Below are 22,687 nucleotides of genomic sequence, written 5' to 3'. Positions count from 1 at the left end.
AGCTTCATGCAAGCTCTTAAAACATAGAGGTGGAGTCTTTTCTCTACAGTTTTTAGTCCCAGAATCTATAGTTAAAAAATTAAAACTTTTATACGTATTTCAACAAGTAAGTCTACTAAATTTGCCAATGAGAAGAAAAAAACCCTACATATTCCTGAAGTACATGCAAAAAGACTTGACTCATGCTCTGAACAATTTTATATTGATCTTATATATTACTCTGCACTTTCAAAGAAACCATGAACGAGTTATTTACAAGCGTTTGAGATAAAATGAGTGTTGTAGATATAGCACTAAAACACTCATTAATGGAATTACTTTAATTTACCAATTATGTATACTATGTTTTTCATTAGTGTTTTAGAATTCAAGTTACTTAAGCTAAAGTACAGACTCAAAACTATACAAGTGTTTTCAAGAGCACCCATGGGTTTGTGTTCCATTTTCATTGCTTCTTAACTTCTATTTCAAAAATGTTTTAGGGACAGATTTCCAAATACTTAATATCTAATTGGACTTTTGAAATTTTCCTGGGTACTTAAGCCAATTGGTTTGAATAGACATTAAGCACTTGGGTGCTTTCCAGAATTCTAGTAGATCTTGTCTGTATCTACTGGTGCAATAAATACTAGCCTTTAGGCACAGTGGGTCATAAATGTTGTCAAAAGTAAATGGTATTTAAACCTCTATGAGCCTATGTCATATACGTAGAAATGTGACTTAGCCATCCAAATCAGGAAGGCTGTGGTTCCTGTGACATTTCTTGCATCAGCACTTCTGATAGAAATATCTCCTGGGAGTGAGAGTCTCTGCCTTTCAAATCCCACATCTTTTTCTCATTTGCACTAATGCAACTGCTTGGTTGGGTTGAATGGTGAGGTAGAGTACAGTGTTAATCCAGTTTAAAAATAACTTTTTATATGGATCGGAACAAGCAATTGAATCCATAATTGGCAATTAATTGAGCTCAGTATCAAAGACAAAAAAGTTTTAAGTTGACCACTACTACTATAAGCAATGCTGTGGAACCTTAGTTGGTTTTGAACATGCTTGTAATCCATTAGTAGTGTAGACTTGGATCCAGATGACTGACCCAGTGGTGTCATTGTAAATAACCCTTCCCTAAGATGTCATTCCAAGTATCTGAGGTCTGAAGCAGTTCAAATCTCTGTAGACTTCCATAATGCCATAGTGCCTGGGGACTGTGTATATTGAAGCTCCTCTAGCTCCAACACCATGAGACAAAGAACTAAGGGTGGTACTGTGAAAACCATAAACAGTAACTTAGAAGCCTGAGTTTTTCTCCAGACTCACTGGAGGCAGAGGATGACTAGTAGGGCTGCATGGTTCAGTCCTCCATTTTAAGATAGAAGAACAGGTCATAGGTTAAAGTGATGCTACTCTGAGTTTCTCTCAGAAATGGGTAAGTATAATTTTCTCTCACTGGAAATGAATTACCCCAGCAACAAAAATATGATCCATTAAATAATTCAGTGTAAAAAAAAATATATATATGGTTATTTGCTTCATGTGTAATTTATTTTTTTCAAATTTAGATTCCATTTTGGAGAAGCATTGGATTTTGCAATATGAAATGGTATCATAATTGATGCTTTGTTTGAAAGTTCACCGGCTTATAATAATTGATAGCATGTATATTTCTAAATGTCTGTCTTCTCACTGCATGGGAACACAAGTTTCCTTCAGAAACAGAGATATCTTGAAAAAAACAGATTTTAGGTTTCAACACTCAACATTTAATGCCTCAATTACTACAAAGCATTCTGTGTGAATCTTGATAGTAAAACATAAATACACATTATATATTTATTATTTACCAACATGTATTGGTTAGGCTTGTGCCTGCCTAAAGTATTTAATTTGTTGCAAAATGAGATAATTGTGTGATGGAGAGGAAATGTAGGCTTTGTTTAGGATCAGCTGAGATGAAGGTAGAGAGAAATTCTGCAGCTCAGTTTGAAATGGTACCTGGAGCTAGGTAAAGACTGCAGTTCAATTGAAACGGTAATTCAAAGGTCTGTTACAGCTGTGGTCTTACTTAAGTATTTCCACAGTACTGCTTTAGATTTCAAAGGAAAAAAGAAAACAAAGGGAGTGCCTGGTAGTAAATATTTCTTATTTCAAATGGAAGCAGTGCTCAGTGATCAGTCAAATGATAACCATTGCTCTCCAAATATTGTTCTACCTCAAAGCAGTATTTTGAAAGTAGTCCTATTTTAATCTTTAATGCAGCATCGGATTATTATGGTTATTCATTTGAACCCCTTTTATAACACCAACCAAACCTGTGTAACACAGTAGCTTTTTCAGACAGTTTATGACAATAGATTAAAATGTAACATCTCCAGCAATGGGAAGCTCACCATATTTATAGGTAGGTAGTTCCAGTGCTTAGCCCTTGTTATTAAAAGTTTGCACCTTGTTTATGGCCTGACTTTGTTTTTTTAGCTTGTATCTTTTGACCCTTTTCTGACAAATTAAAAAGGCAGATACTATCAGGAATGTCTTGCTCTTCTAAATATGTGTAGGCCATTTTTAAGAATACTCTCATCTTTCCCTTAAGTGAGAAAAATGCTCTCTCCCTCTAAAAGGCAGTTCATCCAACCATTGAATCAATTTTGTAGCTCTCCAGAATTTTAGCGTTCTTGTTGAAGTGTAACATCAGAGCTGAACCTGATACTGAATTGAACTGGAAAAGTAAACCTGTTTATGATGCTATAAACAGTCATAACACCACTTACCTCCTTATAGTTTAGTTTTCTTTTATTTATAGGTCCAAGTACTTGCTGTCTCAGCTAGAGCATTGCCTTACACAACTGAATAACTAGCATATTGCAACAATTTTTTGAGTACTGCTGTATTCCAAGATACTGGCCTGCATTTAGATGCAAGGATTGAGGAGAGTTTAGACTTGTATTGCATATTCATATAAGTGTATGTAAATGATATGTCACCCTTACTGGTGTGCACCTATCTTACCAAGCAGTCCAAGTTAAACTGTAGTAATCTGTTTTTGTCAATTACAGCTCTGGCAGTATTCATTTCAGCTGAAAAATTTCTAATTTTTTAATACATTTTCTTCTTAATTATTCTGAAAGATACCAAATAATAGACTGTTACAGCTTCCTCAATCTCTACCCATTAGAAAAAAGCTACTTGGTGAACATTCCACATTTGCAATTAATTTTTGTGATCTTTCAGTTAGCCAGTTTTTAATTAATTTGAGGTGAGCTATACTGATCTTACATAATGTTTTCATCAGAATGGTAGGAAAAATAGAGTGTTTAAAAAGTCTGTGTTATCCAAATAAACTTTATCCACCAACAGCCTCATAAAAATTACAGTAAATACTTCAAGTCATGTGTTTCTACATGTTATAATATTATCCTCTAGAGAAGAATTTTGGGACCAGTTGCAGGAGAACAACCAAAAGTATTCTATTTATCCTACTTGAATATTGACACAAGTTGCTAATAAATAGTGGTACAATGAGCAGTCCACAGGTTCTAAAGAAAGTAATGGAACAGATATTCACTCTTCAATTGTGACACGTCTATCAACATCCTAAAACGTATTGTCCTTGTCAGGACAGTGCTGTCATGCCTTTTCCAGTCTACTGGTTGAAACACTATCTGTGCTGCTTCTGTTATACAGTATAAAATAAGATATGTCATTACTAGGAACACCAAGAAATTTTGGTGTATTTATTAATGGTGGTGCATGAAGCAGAAGGAAGGTTAACTCTTTAGGAGTCATGAAAAAGCAGTTAATCATGCAATGCTGGTCTGGGATTTTTTTGTGCAGCACCCTGACTTCCTGACCAGCAGACTGAGGCAACCATTGCCTGGGGATTTTGCTGCTGGAGAGCTCTTCTCCCCACTGCAGAGTCAGCTAAAAGAATAAAATTTACACTTTATTCACAAAGGGAAATGTAATCTAGAAAAGTCAGAAAAATTCACTTCAAGGAAGCAGGGATGGATGAATGGATGTTGTTAGGGATGTCTTCCACTATTAAAGCTAAGAGAAGCTGGGAAATTTCTACATAATGCCTTTGAAAAGCATAGTAACTACTGCTTTTGACCCTCTTCCTTGTTGCCGTTTTATGCAGTCTCCCTATTTCAGCACTTCACAGGTAAAATATTTCTATTGATGTTGATGGGGTTTCATATGCTCCAGCACACACACATGTACCACTGCTGTGGCTATAAACTGAAGCATAACCTCACTCATAGTTCCTTCTTTTATGTATCAGGAGTGCCAGCTATTTAAGTCACCACAAAAAGACTCCAGTCCTTTCTAGGATAGAAAAAAAACCGTATTCCAACAATAAAAAATCATTTGTCCCAGCATAAACATCTTTTAATCCCTCACTGTTTTATCTCTCTCTCTCTTTTCTTTCTTGCTGGCTTTACAGAATATGTTGAGGTGGTTATTTTTTTGAAAATTTAATGATTCAAAGCATTCTTGTTTGTTTTTCTGGAGGAATGCTCTTTACTATATCACCCCAGTGGCTCTTGTGCCTACAGGAATTTGTAAAAAAGTTGAACGATTTACTGCTGTTAGGCAGTGCAGTGCTTTCATGCTGTGGCTCTCTTTTGCAGGGGTTGTTCTAAATCCAAGGGTGTTTTCCACGCCAGGCTTCCCATCATCAGGAAAGAAATTTTTATCTGAAAGGGAACTAAATGGCTTGTTCCAGAAGGAACCCAACAGGCAGACTAGTGTGTTTGCAGTGTGGGCTACTGCTTGAGCTGAACAGACAGTGACAAATATAAACATGATGAGTTTTAATCCAAAAGCAATGTAGATTTTCACGTGGTTCAAATAAATTATATTAACAGTAAAAAAAAAAAAAAAAAAAAAAAGAGAGAGAAATACTGACAGAATACCTAGTTATGTGTTTTATTAATTTGAGGACTGTGAAAAATTAATTAGTCTGGAACCCTGATCTTGATGAAATAATAACTTTAATTTCTTTATCATAGGCACAGATGGTGATTTTCTTGTATTGCCAGATCTGCTGAATGCTTGCATTCTTCCTCCCCTTCCCACATCCACAATATTTGTCTTTACCTTTTCAGCCTGAAATCATGATATTTTGGATTTGCAGCCATATGTGATCTGGACCCTGAGCTCCATTCTTTCTGGAACTCCAGAGGGCGGTCCTGAATCACTGGTTCTAAAAGAGCCCAATATTGTTTCAAGCACATTCATGCCATGGCAGAGAAGCTGTCCTTAGGATTTTTAGAAATATATCTAGTTGCCAGTGCAAAATGGAGATTTTTCTTGTTAGAATGTTTGATGTTTTGACAATAGTAAATTCAATTTCTGGATGAAACCACCAAGCAAATGAGACTGCACATATATCCTATTTAGTAACTGTCTTGCTGGATCTGTCCTCATATCTGCCTAGTCCTACTGTTCATTCAATAGTAGTCAGCACTGGATACCTCAGAGTGTCTCATTTTAATCTTGAAATATTTCCTTACTGTGTTTTGTATTTCCAGCCATTTGTTCTTCAGATATGACCTTGCCCTATCTGGTTTCCCTACTGTATGTGCCCAGAAGCCATAGAGATTTTACTTTTGTCTGCATTTCCTGAACAAGAGCAACATCCTTGCTCATACCTCAAGCTTCTTGCACAAGCTTTCCATTCATCCACTGGTCAGGAAGCTAATGTTAGTGACAACACTTGGAAAAAGGCTTTTCAGGCCAATACATAGAAAGAAGTATTACATTCTTATGCTAATAACAGTCCTTTTTAAGATTGCCTTTCCATTGCCTGCTCCTTTTCCCACATCCCCCCTTAGATTGGAGACCATCATCTCACTGGAGCACTTGAATTGCAGCACTTCTGGAAATGTAAAGATTACCCTAACTAGACTTCGTGTTTTTCTTTCCTATTGTTCTTAAGCACTGTTGTTTACAATGTGTTGTAAATCCATCTGACAGTCAGTTACTGTCTATTAGAGCTCCAGTTCTCACCATCCACACTTATCTATCTCACAGCTACTCACTATTATCTATCTAGCTGTCTTTCTGTCACTTTTTTATCGTTCACTCTGCTGGAAGGTCCGCTGCCTGATAGATGTCAAATTGAAATAACTAAAGCATGTAGCTAAGAGACAGAAGAGAGTTGTCATTAGGGCTTCCAGCCCTTTTAGACCAAATACACAACGTTTTAAAAGACTTTGAAGAAATTTGCTCAAAAAAGAGAGAACAGAGCTGGAGGGTACTCTCCGTCCTTTTATCCTCTTGCACTGTGAATAAATTTCTGCACCATTTCTCACAGTCCGCCCAGTAAGGAAGCGAAGAAGCCTCAGATATTTCCCTTCAGCCCAGAGAGAAGGTGAAACGCAGGTCCTCCTCCACACATTTGGGTGAAGAACCCAGAGGGGAGCTGCAACTTTGACAGGGCTTGAATGTAAAAAGTAGCTGATGGGAACTGACCTGATTCCAGGTTGGATGTGGAAGGGATTTCTGGATGTGGTGGTGGGCAAGGAAGCTGGCCTTGTTGTTGAGGAAGAAAGCTGGAATGATGCAATTAGAAACTCTTAAACATCATTTTAAGCACATAACCTGTGTCTGAGTTAAGCATGAAGAGTAATGTGAGTAAACAGTTTCTCTGGATAATACGCTTCTGGGTACATGAATGTGTGATGCATGTTGTAGCTGTAGAATCCATTCACCACTCTGACTAGTCATATCAGTGGTGGCTACACCATGCTGAAGAGCTCTAACACCCAAATATTGTAGTGTAGTATCTAATCATCTGCAAGGATAACCCATAAATCCTCCCTTATCTTTGCATTATGCCATTCATTTTTAAAAGTATGTTTTTGTCAAAATGTACTTATTGAGCAGATGGCCAGAAAGAATGAAACATACTACCAGACATAACAGTCACTCAGGTATGTAGGTACTAAGCTCCCTCATGAGATGACTCTGAAGCAGAAGCCTGGGTGACAAATCCACCTTTTGTGTTTTGGAGCACCAAGAAGGGAATCATAGCAAACCCTAGCCTCTTTCTCTCCACTGCACAAACCTGTGTGAACTGCTGTAGTTGGACAGAACTGACCTCCCCACTCACTCTGCCACAGGGAGTCTAGTGAGGAGAGAGAGCACTTCTTCTGCAGCATGCTTGTCCTCTCTGAAAGCGCAGGGAGAGATGTAATGTCAGAAACGGGAACAGGGACAAGAGAATATGGACAAGGGCAGTAAGTTGGCAATAGTTTTCCCATTGGATCTGCTAGTGGTTTACATATTCCTGTTCCACCAGCGCTTCCCCACCCCCTTGCCTATCAGCTATAACTGTCAAATGGAGTATGGCCTTATAAATCATAAACTCACATTCATCCCTATAATCACAGAACTACTAAGCATCCTTGTGCAGTCAGCAGGTGCTGACTGAGCTCATGCGCTGGGCAGTGTAAAGAAAACAAAACAGTGATTTTAGCTATACAATTACTGGCCCTGTTGTCTAGAATAAGGTTCTGGAAAAGTTGCTGTGTGATCCCATGGTGAAATCCAGCACTGTAATATGTACACACAAAAAGATAAAATAAGGTTGCAGAAACTTGCTTGGCTTTGCAGTCATAATATTTTTTTATTTTTCTATCTTGTGTAGTTAAGAACACTCTTGATGAGAAACACAGGGACATATACAAACATGCACAGCTGATGGGAAAAATGAAGGAAAAAAGCAGGAAATGACAAAAAAGAATCAAGGACATGCATAACAAAAGCAATCTCTTATTAAAGCACTTATTATTTACAACTTAAACATTACCTTAATTAAGAGAGAAATTGGGAAATAAGAAAAGAACAGAAAAGTCAAGGGACATGCTGAATTTAATTTGGAATGTCAAAATGCTGTAAAAATTGTAATTATCAAGTTTCCTTTATTACCACCTTCTCCCTGTCTGGACAGTGTTTTGTGGAGCCTGTGTGTTTATATATGTGTTGTTCACTTCACTGTGCCTTTATCGATTTCTAGAAGGATCACTTCAAGCAAAAATAAGTATTTCCATCATTTTGCCTTAACTGCCTCTCTGTCAGTTTTTAACAAATCCACATTTTCCAATTATACTTGTCTGTCATTTGACATTTTTATCTGACAAGTAAATTAAGGTCATCAGGAAGTTTCAGGCTTGAAAGGCCCTTTATAATGATTTGGCTACTTGAAAAAAATCCTAATATATTGGACTCCAGCATCTCTGCCAACAGAGTAAAATACAAATGCTAGAAACAGAATGATCACTATTTAAGAATGTACAGTCTCAGCTAAAAATTGTATTGGTTAGACATGGAAAGAACTAAGTCAGTGGGGAATTTCTCCCCCTTCAAGAACTTGACTGTGGTTCCTGGTAGAAAATATGTGCGTCATTAAACTGATGTATTGCAGTCTGCTTTAGCTAAAACTCCAAGAAACTCCGTTCAACATGAGTGATCCAGGACACTGACTTTTCATCTCAGTAGCTAGCAGAAGGCTTCTTTGGACTGTAGGATCAGTTCCTACATTTGCACTCAACTTGAATTCTCAAGCCCTGCGTGTTCTCCTTGATAATGAAAGCCTGTTGAACAAAATTCCAGCTAGTTTATCTGCCTCTGGTTCACATTTGCTTTACTGAACTAAATATTTTTTCACAACTCTTTTTTTTTTTTTTAATAGGAAAAAGGGCTGCATTTCATCCTCTCACTTCCATTGCACAGATGGACAAGATACACTCATTTAAAACTTCCCTTACCCTTTACACAATTTCAAACTGTCCCTGTCTGTCTTTGTAACATTTAGCACTACCCTTGCTAGTTTGAAATAGTATTCAGCATTTGAATTGAAGAGCTTGTTACTTTTCACATTGTTACTTATGTGGCACCATGTTTTATATTATATTTTTTCAACTAAACCTGACTCTGTGGAGCTCAAGATAATGCAGAGCTACAGTCCCTTCCTGTGGTATCACTAGGTACTGTTTTGGAGATTAGCTATTTAGTAAGTATTTGGTAAAGGGTTTTGATACATCATTTATTGGAAGATTCATGTATTTAACTTGTCTGAGGAGAGTTTATGATCACAGATACTGAATGCCTTGTAATTTACTGCCAGTGCATATCTCCATTAAATTATATGGACAGAAACCTAATGGCAGAAATTTAACAAGTTGTTTTTGCTGAAAATTGAGACATAAATTACTATTGCTTTTATTCGCTTTACTACTATTACAAAGCCAGTTTACACAGCTAATTTCTAAACCACTCACAAATATTATTTAGAAGCCAAATGTTTTTCTTGAAAACAATTTTTTATGATGCTTTGGGGAGTTGTGTGTGCATTGTATTGGGCTTCATCAACTGCAAAGTCAGAGAATATAGCCTGCTGAGCTTTCTCTTTCCAGCAGCCTAGGTGATTTCCCTAAACTTTAATCATCTGATGCACAAAGAAAGCTGAAGATTTTATTTACAAGATTACAAAGCCAAAGTTGCTTTCTTGATAAATTCTAAAACTTATTTTCTTTTCTGCATTTACTGCTGTTGTCCAAGGTAACTGAATAGAATTGTTTATTCTTCTTTCAGGACAATCTTATGTTTCTCATAGAATAAGAAAATCAGAATTAGGTAAATGTCATATGGTGAAAATGTTCAAGTGTAACTGAGTTTACTTTTAAGAAGTAAAACTTTGAAGTCACAAAACAGGAGATACAGTTCTTTTTCTATTCAGTAGTATTTGCACAATGAGGACCAGCCTAATTGTAATAGGTACTTTGTCAGTGTAAACATTTAATATTATAAAGAAAAAATAGTGAAAAGATCAAGCCTCTGGATACAAGATAGTTTCAGATGATCTTTTTTACCTGCTAAATGTTCTACAAAAAGCAGAGGAAAAACGTGAGGCATAAGAAAATCTTTTTGTTTTCAATACCTATGCCAATCACCAGAGCTTGTTATAGATAAAACTGTATTAATTTGTGATGATAAAACTAAATAACAGAAACACAGAAGAATGTGTGGCTACATGTTACGTGTGCTTTTTGTACTTCATGTTCTACTGAACCTAGTTTAGTATGTCTTACATGCATAGCACTGCTGCTGACTTCACTTGGGACAATTGGATAGAGAGAAGATTTGAATTAGATGCAAGGTTAAGCTAAAAAAAATAAATAAATTTGTTCTAGTTTTATGTCCAAAAGCCTATTGTAGTCAAACTTTGGTAAGTTGCAAGTTAGTTTCAATTGAAAAACTTATCTGATAATGCCAGCTCCTCGTTTTAAAAAATTATAAAAATCTCCTCCACCTCTTTATAGTTGGGACACAGGGCAAGGTTTTTCACTTCACAGGCATATTCACATCTGATGTCTGGTCTAAGCACCAAGAAAACTACTACAGAGTAATTGCAACATTTGATCAGTGAAATTTTGCCACCCATTGTGCATGAATCCGAGTGCTGGAGTTTTAACCTCATTTCTTTGTGCTTCTGTTTCAGCTTCTGATATGGCTGCGGAGCAGGGGCAGATTCTTGTGATTGCCACTGCTGCTGTTGGCGGATTCACTCTCCTGGTCATCCTCACTTTGTTCTTCCTGATCACTGGAAGGTAATTAATGCTACAGCGTTCTTATTTACTCAGGGTCTGTGTCATCCAATGCTAAGAATTTAAGAAGAATAGCTAAGTCATTAAACCACATCGTCAGTGCTGAAATATGGGTTAGATGTAGCTGAGTCTATGTCCTCTTTGTTCAGCACTGCTCACACTCACAGTTCTTAAAAGCCCGGCTTGGGCAGCTAAGTAATTATGTGAAATCATGAAATAATTTATCTGATTTTAAAATAAGTTTCTGGCCCTCTTGTCTGTAGAGCAAAAATTTTTAAATACAATACAACTGCACCCTCAAGGCTCTGACATTCGAAAACAAGAAAAGAAAGGAAAACAAGAAACAGTATTTATTGTAAAATCTCTTTTATACGAGTGTTTTCCGTGTGACTTTGGGACTTCATCTGCTTCCACCAGGAACCAAAGCAAAATTTAAAAGGATGAAGACATTATGTCCCATCTTCTCTGTGAGACATCAGTGGCACCGCAGTTCTGCCATGGTTCAAGAAAGCCTAAAAAAAGCCTGGTACTCTGTAGACGTATGAGTCCAAGCAGAGGTAGCTGGGCTCATCTCCTTCAGTAAGTTCTGTAGGAGGATCTGTGTGGGCTTTGGCCCATCTCTACCTTTTTTGCCTCTCCCTCCTGCAGATGCATAATACAAATGGTGGAAGAGCCTCCATGTGAGGATTGTTCTCCATGGAGTTTCCTTCTTACCCAGCTTTGGGACAAAAAAAATCTGGAGTTTGGATGGGTTTCTGCACCATTCCTGGTGTTGTTTAGAGTCTGTGCTTACATATAGAGGAAAGATGTTACAGTTACTTCTCTGAATGGGATAGTAATCATTACAGACTGGGCTGATATCACTTGACAGTGCTGCACTTTCAGATTTGTAATTAATTTGCTATTTTGTTGGTATAACATTAATTTTAATTTGAAAAGAAAGTCCTACCAATGCAGGCTGGATCATTTATTTGCAGTATCCCAGTAGCCAAATATGGCACTACAGTAGCTACCATTATGTGAATTAATGCTTTCTGCTAAATAATAAAACCGGTTAAGTCTAGCATTCAGTTGAAGCTAATGGAAGCAGTTCACATCGGAACATATTGTGATCTCAAGTAATCTTAGAAGCTTAATAAATATTTATACAATTACTACAAACACTACAAATGACAGACTCTTTTGGAGAAGAGTTATTCAGACAAAGACAAACTTTCAGAGAAAATGATTCTGCAGAATCCTTGAGTGTGACTCCTGAAACCTAACTAGAACTCTTTAACTCTTTCCTCAGAAAACATCCAGTAAACTCAGGAATGAAAAAAAAAATGGAAATGGAAATGGGTTTCTATCTGGGTTTATTTCTCCTGTTTGGTAATGTTAAGGACATTGGTGATTCTCGTAGCTTTCTAACATCTTACTCAATGGGACTGTTTCAATTATGTAAGATATGAATTCATTTTGAAGTGCTGCTTAAATGCAGTGATAAGAGTGTATTCCGTAAAAGATAGAGCAAGAAAATTTTGAATAAATACTCAATTGACTATAGGACTGGAGGTGAATTTCTGCATGAAAAATGGGATTGGTATCCTACAGATGTGCTCTGCTTCGATATTTAGAATTAGCAATTTGATGAGCTATCGAGTCACAGGCTGCTGATGAGTCTATTCATAGTGGAGAGGCTGGGTTAAATGAGCACCTGCCTCTGCACTCTGCTGAGTGATTATCCACCAAGAGCAAGCAGGAAGCATGGCTGTCAATTGCAGATAGAAAAATGAAAGCGATAGTGATTTCAAGGCACAGGGTAGGCAGTGAGACCGGGGTCTTGGCTAAATTCCAGGAAGTGCAGTATTAAAACTCAGTGTGATTTATCCTTATCATTAGAGAAATTATTCCTTTCCAATGGTTTTCTAGCTGACAGTGGCAGAAAATGGGGAGTTGGAACAGGAAGACACTATTGCTGGTTCTCACTGGCTTCTATAGTCTTAATTTTAGGGCTTTGGATACTTATAAGAATTGTGGGGGGTAAAGACTTGTTTCTTTGAATATTCCTCTGGGCAGACACTCCAAGTGTAGGAGCTTGGGTTCGGTGTTCCTCTTTGTGGTTGGAACCCTACAGACCAGTTGTCCAGGTCCTAAAAATGTCACTGGCATGCTTAGTGGTCCTAGAAACTGGTGTACAATCGGAAGATTTCCACGGAAGCGGAGAATCCCATGTTTCCCTCCATTAGGGTACGTAACTATGAAAACATCTTACTGCTAATTATGATAGCTTAAGAAGTTTCTGCCCTTCAGATGTTCATCATCACCTCTGTAGCAGTGAAAGCATTTGTGAGTGATCCTAATCTTTTTCAGTAGTTTAAATGAACCATTGAGAGGAGGTGGGTGTGTTCATGTATTTCCCATTTCTCCGTGGTTACTATTTTGCTGCATACACTATCTATAACTATAGTTCATTTTGTTAGGCTAATTATGAACACAAAAAAGCCAGTCATTTTGTTCAAGCTGGTTGTGGAACTGAGTTTCTGTACACCAAAGCATATGTCCACATGCACTGCTGTCAGTGCCCAAATAGCCCTTAGCCCTCAGCCTAGCCCTTAGCCCCAGAGGTTTCCCTTTAAGTCATCCTTCTTAGGCTGCTCAGTGAGTAAGAGCTTTAAGACCAAGAGCAAATCTTATGTTTCTTGACCTAAACAGTTACTCCCATCATTGCGCCCTCTAAATGGGCACTAACAGTTCCACAGATAGGCAGCATTCAAGTTAGGAGAGGTTTTGTTAGAGGGAACCTGAAATCTTGCCATGTGGCAGCATAACCTTGAATTGTCAGGTAATGTTGCTAACTATTAATGAATATCAATAGAGCTTAGTGTTGTTTGCCAAGGATTTGCAATCATCCAGGCCTATGCTAAATCACTGTGTTCACATAGCAGGCTACATACAGTTTATCCTATGAGATAGCAGCTATCTTATGAGAAATAACAAATCTGTGCCTAACAGACTGAACAGAGCTACTCAGAAGTAAAAAATAGTGGTGTTAATAGGAAAAAAATACTTTCCTTTTTCATGAAATATGTTGAAGTCAAAGAACTTATTATATTAGGAAGAAATTGTGAGCTTTTTTGACCCACTGGTTATAAAAGGTAATAGGATAAGGTTTAATTTGCCTAAGCTAATGTATGCAAAGTATTTAAAATTCTTTCAAACTTGGAAATAAAGTATTGCATCAAACTTCAGTAGTCATTTTCACTACTAATCTAACTGTGATTTTTTTTCATTGGTATCTAATTTGCTGTAGCTCTTTGTGTGCCTTTCTTCAGTTTCACAACTAAATCTCTAGATACAGAATGCAAACTTTTGGCTTTTATAAAACTGCAGATAAAACAATGTACATTTATTTTATAAATGACAACTATTTTAATTTAAACCTCACTTGCTTTTCTTAAAAGATGCCAGTGGTACATAAAGGCCAAAATGAAATCTGAAGAAAAAAGAAGGGCTCACTTGCAAAATGGACATTGTAAGTAGTTTAACACTGTGTTACATAAAATCTATATTAGGTTTTAAATGAAGAATGTTCATTGTTTTCTGTACATCCTTTGCCCTTCATGTTTTAATCTGGCCATTTGAATAGTTCCTTATTGTCTGCACCATCAAGACTGTGTTTATTTGTACGTCCTCTTGGACAATTTCACTGAATTCACTCCAGTGAGTAAGGGTTTTTATTTACTATTCTGTTAATCATATTTATCAGTTTTCCAGGTGTATCTCTGTGAATTCACAACTGGTCTGGACTGTATTGAATGTCTGCCTCAAAATTCCGCTCTTGGTGACTGTGTGCCATTTTTGTAGACAGTTCTCTTTGACTATTAGTGTCTTTTGGGATCTAGACTTCCGGCCACTCAAGAAGTAAAAAGTAGAATGGGTTGCATTCTTTCTCACTGATCAGTACTCTGAGAGAAAAGCTCTCATGAGCAGTATATTAGTTATTTAGCTCAGTTTAGCTACTTAATTTGTATTACTAGTCTCATTGTTTTATGTTAGAGTAGCTAAAAAAAAAGTTTTTATTTACTTTTGGCTTGTAGAAAGGGTATTATATTTTTATTATTTTTTATTCAGTTTTGAAAACATCCCTGGGAATATTATGATCAAGACAGAAGCTATGTCGTGAGAAATGAAATCATTTTTCAGGTGACAACACTATATCCAGCCAAGTAGCTCTTTCCATCTTGAAAAGGGGCACATTTCGACATAAAGAATACTTCTTAGATTTGTTTGTAATTTGTTTCCAAACATAGAAAGAACAGAAGACAAAAACCTTCCTGCTGGAGAGTTTGATATTTACCTCTGGAGGCCATGACTGAATATGGGAAAAGCCTCACTCAGTGTCTTTCACACCAGGGCAAACAATAACCCTATTTCATGCTGACACAAAGCTTCATCTAAGAGGCTTCTCATTCTTTGGGAGTTATCTCAGCATCAGACTCAAGAGGGTGTTTCCCTGATCATGCATGTCTTCCACAGAACCAAGGATCTAGAAGAATTACTGTGATTTACTCCAGTAGCCAGGACTGTATTGCCAACAATATTCCTTCCTTTACAACGGGAGCACTCATTGCCTTCACAAGTGCCTTTTTCATGCTAGTAGCAATCTTTGCCTGACTGTTGCGTACTTACAAATTTGGTATCCAGCATCTCAACCCGAAACAATATACGAGGCTGCGCAGTTTCTACGGGTATCAGTATAAGGGTCACTTTCCCTAAACAGGCTGAAGCTGTTTTAAAAAACAAACTCTGCTGCAAAACTTGCACTTGTTAGCATTTCCCGTTTCTTCTCCCAGCTTAGTCATGTCCATGCTCTATCTCCTATGCTTCTGCTGCATGTAGAGAAGAAACATCTCCTGTTTATCCTACCTCCATCCGTTGGGAACTCTGTATGACTCAGAGGAAGATTTCAGGGAATATACTCTTTGAAGAAATTTAGAAGGGGGTCCATGATCTTGATGGTAATGTGGAATCACATTATGTGCTTTCCATTTCTGAATGGTGTGTGTACTCCATCAGCATTGGTCCAAATGGGTGTTGCAGGTGACTTAATGAAGCCCAGACATTCGTAGGTCCTTAACTAGGTTTCACCTAATGTATTTAGACTCATCAGATAATGAAGTACTTTAAACTCATCTACTAAGTGATAAGAGGAAGAAGTCTGAGTGGTACTTAATTCTTTTAAAGAGGTTCTCTGGACCCAGCTGCAATACTCTCCTCTTATCATGCTAAGTTGATGCATTATCTACATCAACGTCTGTTAACGAATTGAAAGTTTTCCAGCACTTAATCACCACATGGCAGGAGCCTAAAAAATTTCCTATCCAGATAGTCCAGGAGAAACAACATAAGTTCTTGGACATTCTGCATTCAGGAACACAAGGGATATTAGCCATGCCAGAAAAATGATGCCTTGCTGGAACCTGCCAAAGCAATCTGGCACCAACCCACTGTTGCTGCAGCCATCTCCAAGGAAGCAGACAGAAATTATCAAAGCATTGTAAATGGATTTGGATATTTTTGTTCTCATCTTGCACCTGGCTCTTTGGTTGTGCAAGCTGATCAGAATAGAACAAAGCAGCACAGTCCTCCAGGACCCATTCTCAGAGAAGAGGATCTCAAAGATTGGACCTGTTTGGCAAAATGAATGTTCATCCATCCACCAGCAAAAGACGGAAGTAAATTAGCAAGCAGTGTTTTCAAAGTAAAGGACAGATTGTCTAAATTGTCCAAGGAGCAGCAAAGGGGAACACAACATCTTTGAAAATAATCACTGTCAGTCGTGGGGATCTGCTTTTCCCCATATCTTTGAGCCTTTACTTGGTGTCTCTGTAGACATCCTTTCAATTGAACAGCACAGAGCTCATATTTTCCCTTGTGACTTGCTGAATTTTCCAAGGTTATAGTTTCCAAATTTACCAGCTGTACTTGCAAAATTCCTTCAGGATGTGAACTAAGTGCAGAGGCACCAAGGAGCCTCTTCAGACCAAAATACTAAATATCAGTTGCAACAGAAATGCTTACAATAAAAAAAAAAAAAAGTACTTTGACTTACCTAAAATAGCATTTACCTCAAAACTTAGGAAGGGCTGTTATTTAACTTTTTCTCAGGAGATGCTTGGTTCAGCTGTGACCGAGGGAAAACTGCGTAAGAGTTTGACACTGTCTTATCAGTTGAAGTCCAAAGACCGAGTTTTCCAAAGGCCTTTGACTTTTTCTTCCTCTGGCACCTGTGTAGCCAGAAAACATGATAATAACTAGAGGTATACATAAAACTCAGATAACCTAATACCTATATTTTCTCTGGGGTTTACACTGACACTGGTTATCAGTTATCATTGCAAGCTGAAGGGAAGTCTGATGTATCAATGCATTGCAATGATCCTGAAGACATACCCATGCTTTCAGTCACCTGGAATACCTCAAGAGATTCGAGCTGGGTTTAGCAGGACCTTGCTTGCAGTTTCAAGCAGCAATTTTGAATGCTTCTGATTGTGTTGGATTGACAGAGGTTTATATTCTATCTATGGATATTAACCATAATGTCTCACAAGCCTTACCTAGGGAAAAAAGAAAAAAAAAAAGAAAAAAAAACACTTGAAGGGTGAAAGAAAATATTTAAGTCTGTGCTCAGTCAGCCTTTGAAGGCCTGGTGCTGCCACCAAATGGAGACAACTCTTGTGGATTCTACAGTTGGTTTCTGTGAGATGAGTAGCAGGTGTTAATAATTTGGGGTGCATCATTATCCTTTTTTAGGTTCTGACAATTTAAATGGGGAAGATTTAATATGTTTAAAAAAAAAAAGGAATACCTATATTGTTATAATGTGTGAGTATTGAAGAATGCTTGTTTCCTAGTATTCTCTCTTTTTTGCAGTACGTTTCCCAGGAATCAAAACATATATTGATCCAGACACATATGAAGACCCATCTCTTGCTGTCCATGAATTTGCAAAGGAGATAGATCCCTCAAGAATTCGCATTGAGAGAGTCATTGGGGCAGGTAAAAGCAAACACACTCAAAAACTGTCTATGAATGGAAAGACTGCTTTTCTGAAGTCGTCATGATAATGCAAGTGGTTAAGTCGTTAAAAATGGCATATTTCCCTGATAGCCCAGTTTATTCTCAAGTGTCTTTCATTTTCTGAAGATACAGCAGCAGCCTTCCTGTCCAGCTGCTACTGAGGATCTCTGTGTGCCTGTTCTCCCATAACAGCTCAGTTATTTCAATAAGCTTTGTAGAGGTTTGGTGCAGACAGGCCATCTAAATAAATTAGATACCCATGAGAAAAGATTAGCTTATGTATGGTTAGCATAAAGACTACTGTACTTATCTAACTCAGTCTTTGACTGAATAAAAAAGAAATGAAAAATAAACTAAGAAAGTGAACATACATAATCTAACCTTATCCATATATATGCTCCCAAAGTTTAGTAGTCAGTGGTTTTGGACTTCTTGAAAGTGCCTGATGGAACTATCCTCCAAGCATTGTTAACTCCTTCTTTTGAACCTGTCTGTTGATCTGGCCTCCACAGTGTTGCATGATCATGTGTTATATAAGGTAATTGTGCACTATGAAAATGTAGTAATTTTTATTTGATTTGGATTAGCTGTGTGGTAGGCCCACTTGATTCTCTCTTTTCCCTGAAGATACATTTGACAAAGATACTGGATTTCCTTACAGAGAAGAAATAACATGTAAAGATCAGTCCTCTAAAACCATTTATTTCAACTTGCGTTCGGACACTCTAGGACAGGTGGCATATTATTATTGTTTACTGAGGACCTACAGAGATGAGGCTCAAAATGTTCTTAAGAGGTAACCAAACTAGTGGGTCTCAGTGCATGCGCTGTGACCAGTGCATCACTCAGAAGGCCCACCACCATTTTTTGGTGTTAAAGCAAATCAAAAGAAGAAAGAGACTGTCAGGGAGAGTCTGGAGTTCACTGGCATGCATTACATCCTCAGCGATATTATGTGCACACTGTCATATTCCAATGCCCATCTTTGAGCAATCCATTCTCGACCTTCTTTAACAATACTTTTTTTTTGCTTGATAAATAAATGCCAGTATAAATCGCTAATTTTTTGAACTTTTTTACTTCTTCTAACTTTAATGACATCAAGAAAAAAAAATCATGATACGACAGAGAGCAAAATTCAGTTACACCTTGTGGAAGGGTGTCAGTGTTAAAAAAGTAAAGACTGTAATTCTGTAATTTGCTCATAGTGAGCCCACCACAGAATTCCTGCTGTTGTCGGGAAAATTGCCATCAGAATACGTAATGCATTATGAGCCTTCTTTTTTATCTTCGTTTCATACATCTTAGTCACTCAAGAAGCAAGAGGTATTTTTCAGCTGAGATCCCTCATTTAATGATACTTTACTATGCTGATAGCAATGGAAATGACTCCAGTGTTGCTAAAAGGTGTTTATACACTAGGAAATGTCATGCAAATAATATAATAGACATAAAACCTGGTCTGTTAGCAGAGAAAAGGATGTATTGACCTAAAAGTAAGAGAGAAAATTTAGTTTCACCCTGCAGTCAAAACTCTAAAGAGTACTTTAGGATTTACCTGATTGCTAAAGCTAGATAAGGTGTAGCTGGGACTGTGCGCCATTGGAATTAGCTTGAGAAAGCCCTTAGAGGGCTGACTTTTGCAGAGAATATTCTATTTGATTTGTTTTATTATTTATTTATTTGTTTTCCTTTTCTTCAGACATACTATAGATATTGATGTCTTAGATTACAAAGCATATTGAACTACCTTCAGTATTGGAATGACTGCTGATTTCAGAGGAGTTGAATATGACAGAGAAGGGCTGAGCTTATTGATTTTTGTTCAGGTGAAAATTGTGTCCTTATTCTCAACTTAATTCATTTATGAAAATTCATTACTCAGCTTTCCTCTCCCTTCTGTTGAGTCTTCAGGGGTGAATTTTTGCCTGCTTTGACATATTTTATTTTTATACTTTTTATCTTCTAAAATTACTTAAATAATCTGTCATCTTCAAAGATATTTGCCCAGTAGGACTTGCAAACTGTTTGCAATGAAATTTAAACCCATTTCCATGTAGGCGAGATACAGGTTAAATACTGTGCCTAAGGCAGGGAGAGTACAAATTCTCACAAAGTTCTTGGATAGCTGCTAGGAGACATGACGTATCATTATAATTCACAGCAGTCCTGAAGCTTCCTTTATGCTTTCTTTCTGATTCCGTACTAAACATTGCAACTAGATGTAAAATGGATTTATCACAGGAGAATTCCTTTTAAAAGATGTCTACAATTTTCACCTCAGTGAAATTAAAAATTAAAATATTTTACCAAATGAATCATTAAAACCTTTTTAAAAAGTGAATTAAGAATGGTATTTCTTAAAAAGGTGTTGTTAGAACATTTTATTTTGATCAATGATTTTCATTCTGAATTTTTGTAACTTTAATTTTTCAAAACAAATTATTTCCATTCAAGAACTAAAAACTTTTATTTTGAAAAATGTCAGAGTAGAACATTACAAATATTTGATTTTTTTTCTAGCATTTCTGGACAATAAATTTTTGAAGGTAATCTTCTCCTGAAGCAGTTTCAAATTTGCTTTTTCAATAGAACAAGTCATGTCCAAAAACCCTTCATAATTCACTAATTGCAGTGCATGTGGATTTGACACTCAAGTTCTTTTCCCAGCTTCTTTTTTCAGCTTACCAACCTCTGTACCCATGTTGTCTTTTAAAGTATTTGCTAATTATGACCTTGGGCGGTGTGCGTTGGAAATGTACATTATATTATTTGAATAATCTTTTGCAACTATCTGAGGGTAATACCATCAAGTCAGAAGTAATATTCTGAAGTAAAACTACTGGTTATCTCATTCCCGATTACAGCACTGTAAAAAGTTAAAATCTAACCTCTCCACCTACCCCAGATATACATACACTTTCAACTTGAAAAAAATGGGGCTTCCTCTTTTATTGTTTTTGTCGTATGTTTCCCTCTGCTGTACGGATACATTTGAATGCTTTACAAGACATTGGGATTTCTCTGAAATCCTTTATTAGCAATATTATACAATTGGGTCTGTTCCTTCATGCCAAGTGCTAGTAGAATAAGGGTAATACTAAGTTACATGAAAAAAAAGCAAGTGTCTAAAATCATTGGTTACACACACACTGTTCCACACTGTGATGTTTTTCTGTAAGCAATTAAAATCTGATTCAGAGAGGTGGCATCGAATGGTCAAATTGAAAAAGTATGAAGATCTTCAAGCAATGACAGCAGATTGGAAAATAGCCTTTCATAGTTATAAAGATCAAGATGACCCTTGGCCTGCAACTGTCAAAGACATCATAGCCAAAATAAAAAGAGAATGTCTAAACATTTAATTGTAGGAATAAGCATTCCTGTTGCAAATTCATATAATTAGGCAGATTATAATAATAAATGCAAAGCAGCAAGAAGTTAAGAAAGGTGCTGAGCTCATGAGACATCTTTACTTTGAGAAAAAAAAATGAATTTGTGCAATCTCTTGCTAAAATCCTTTTTCAAATCACTGTAGTGGACATTTACTGAGCTAATGTTTTTGAACGCAGCCACTATATTCCACAGAGCCAGTTAATTGAACCTTCGACCTCAACTCTCCCAGTCCTCCCCTCTGACCTACTTTTGGTGATCCAGTACATTTAGAAATTCTCCAAACTACTGTCCTTCCTTCTGGTACTTTGGTGCAAATAAAGCAAATAAAATACAGACTTTGCAAGGTCCTTTCTAAATTATTCATACTTTAGTCCTAGACTTACTCCATTCGTAACACAATGGTTTGCAGACCTGCATTAAAGTAACAAAATATGCACATAAATCCAGATTCAAAACTGTTGGTCAAATTTTTTATCATTAATTCTAAATATTCCATCAGATCTCCCATTGGTTCATCACAAAGTTTAACAGGTGCTTTTTTGCCGATTCCCACAATTTGCCTTTTCTTCACTGCTGTAGGTTTTCTTCATATTATCCCTTTCAGCCTCACTTTGTGTTGAACTCACTTGCACCTATTGACACACTTTGACATCCTTTGGTTTTGTCCTTTCTGTGACACTATTTTTGCCCCATCGGTTCTTGCACTTCAGTTTAAAGCTTCAGCCTTTCTTCTTGGAAGGAATTCCCAGACATATCTTTGTCAAGTCTCTCTTAAAAGTTATACTTATCTTTGTGTTTTCTTTATTAAAAGGTGGAAACATAAGGAAGAGGCCAACTCTTCAATTTTTCAGACAGTATTCTTTATTATTTTACATTCTAAATCTGTCAATTTTCCCACAGGTCTAATGACTAAATCTGGGCGAAATGAGCTGGTTTTGGTGCTGCAACCTTTCAGTTTCATAAACAGCAATTCGGTGTTGTAAGATACTCGTTTTGATCTCATGTATGTGGTGGTTTTACCCAGCTGGGCAGCTGAGCTCCACCACAACTGCTCTCTCACTCCCCTTCCTCAGAGGGAAAGGGGGAAAAACTATGATGGAAAGTGCTCAAGGGTTGAGATAAGGACAGGGAGATCACCAACCAATTACTACCATGGACAAAACAGACTCAGTGTAGAGAGATTAATGTAATTTATTGCCTATGACTAGCAGACTAGAACAGTGAGGAACTAAAAGCAAACCAAAAACACCTTCCTCTCCATCCACCCTCTTCCACCTCCTTCCCCCAAGTGGTGCAGGGGAACAGGCAATGGGGGCTGCGGTCAGTCCCTGACACTTCGTCTCCACCGCTCCTTCACAGTCACTCTCTGCCCCTGCTCCACGTGGGGGGCCCTCCCACGGGATGCCCTCCTTCCCCAAACTGAGCCTGCGGGGGCTGCCCACAGGCAGCAGCTCTTCAGGAACATGCCCAGATGGCTCCGTACCACTGGGTCCACCCGTCAGGAGCAAACTGCTCCAGCACAGGTCCCCCACGGGTGGCAGCTCCCCCCAGACCCCCTGCTCCTGCGTGGGCTCCTCTCCACGGGCTGCAGCTCCGGCCCGGGGCCTGCTCCTGCGGGGGCTCTC

General features: G+C 37.6%; 1 protein-coding gene across 2 annotated transcripts in view; it reads left to right on the top strand.

Annotated features, from left to right (window-relative positions):
- EPHA6 (EPH receptor A6) overlaps positions 1–22,687 on the top strand; it is a 529,970-nt gene that overhangs the window by 390,925 nt on the left and 116,358 nt on the right. For both annotated transcript variants that reach the window (XM_035540604.2, XM_035540605.2), the window contains 3 exons: positions 10,499–10,607; positions 14,048–14,118; positions 17,520–17,645. In XM_035540604.2, coding sequence (XP_035396497.1) covers positions 10,499–10,607; positions 14,048–14,118; positions 17,520–17,645 — 306 coding nt within the window. The remainder of the gene's footprint in view (positions 1–10,498; positions 10,608–14,047; positions 14,119–17,519; positions 17,646–22,687) is intronic.

This window comes from Cygnus atratus, chromosome 1 (genome assembly GCF_013377495.2).
Source record: "Cygnus atratus isolate AKBS03 ecotype Queensland, Australia chromosome 1, CAtr_DNAZoo_HiC_assembly, whole genome shotgun sequence".
NCBI classification, from domain to species: domain Eukaryota; kingdom Metazoa; phylum Chordata; class Aves; order Anseriformes; family Anatidae; genus Cygnus; species Cygnus atratus.
This window is presented reverse-complemented; position numbering and strand designations above follow the sequence as displayed.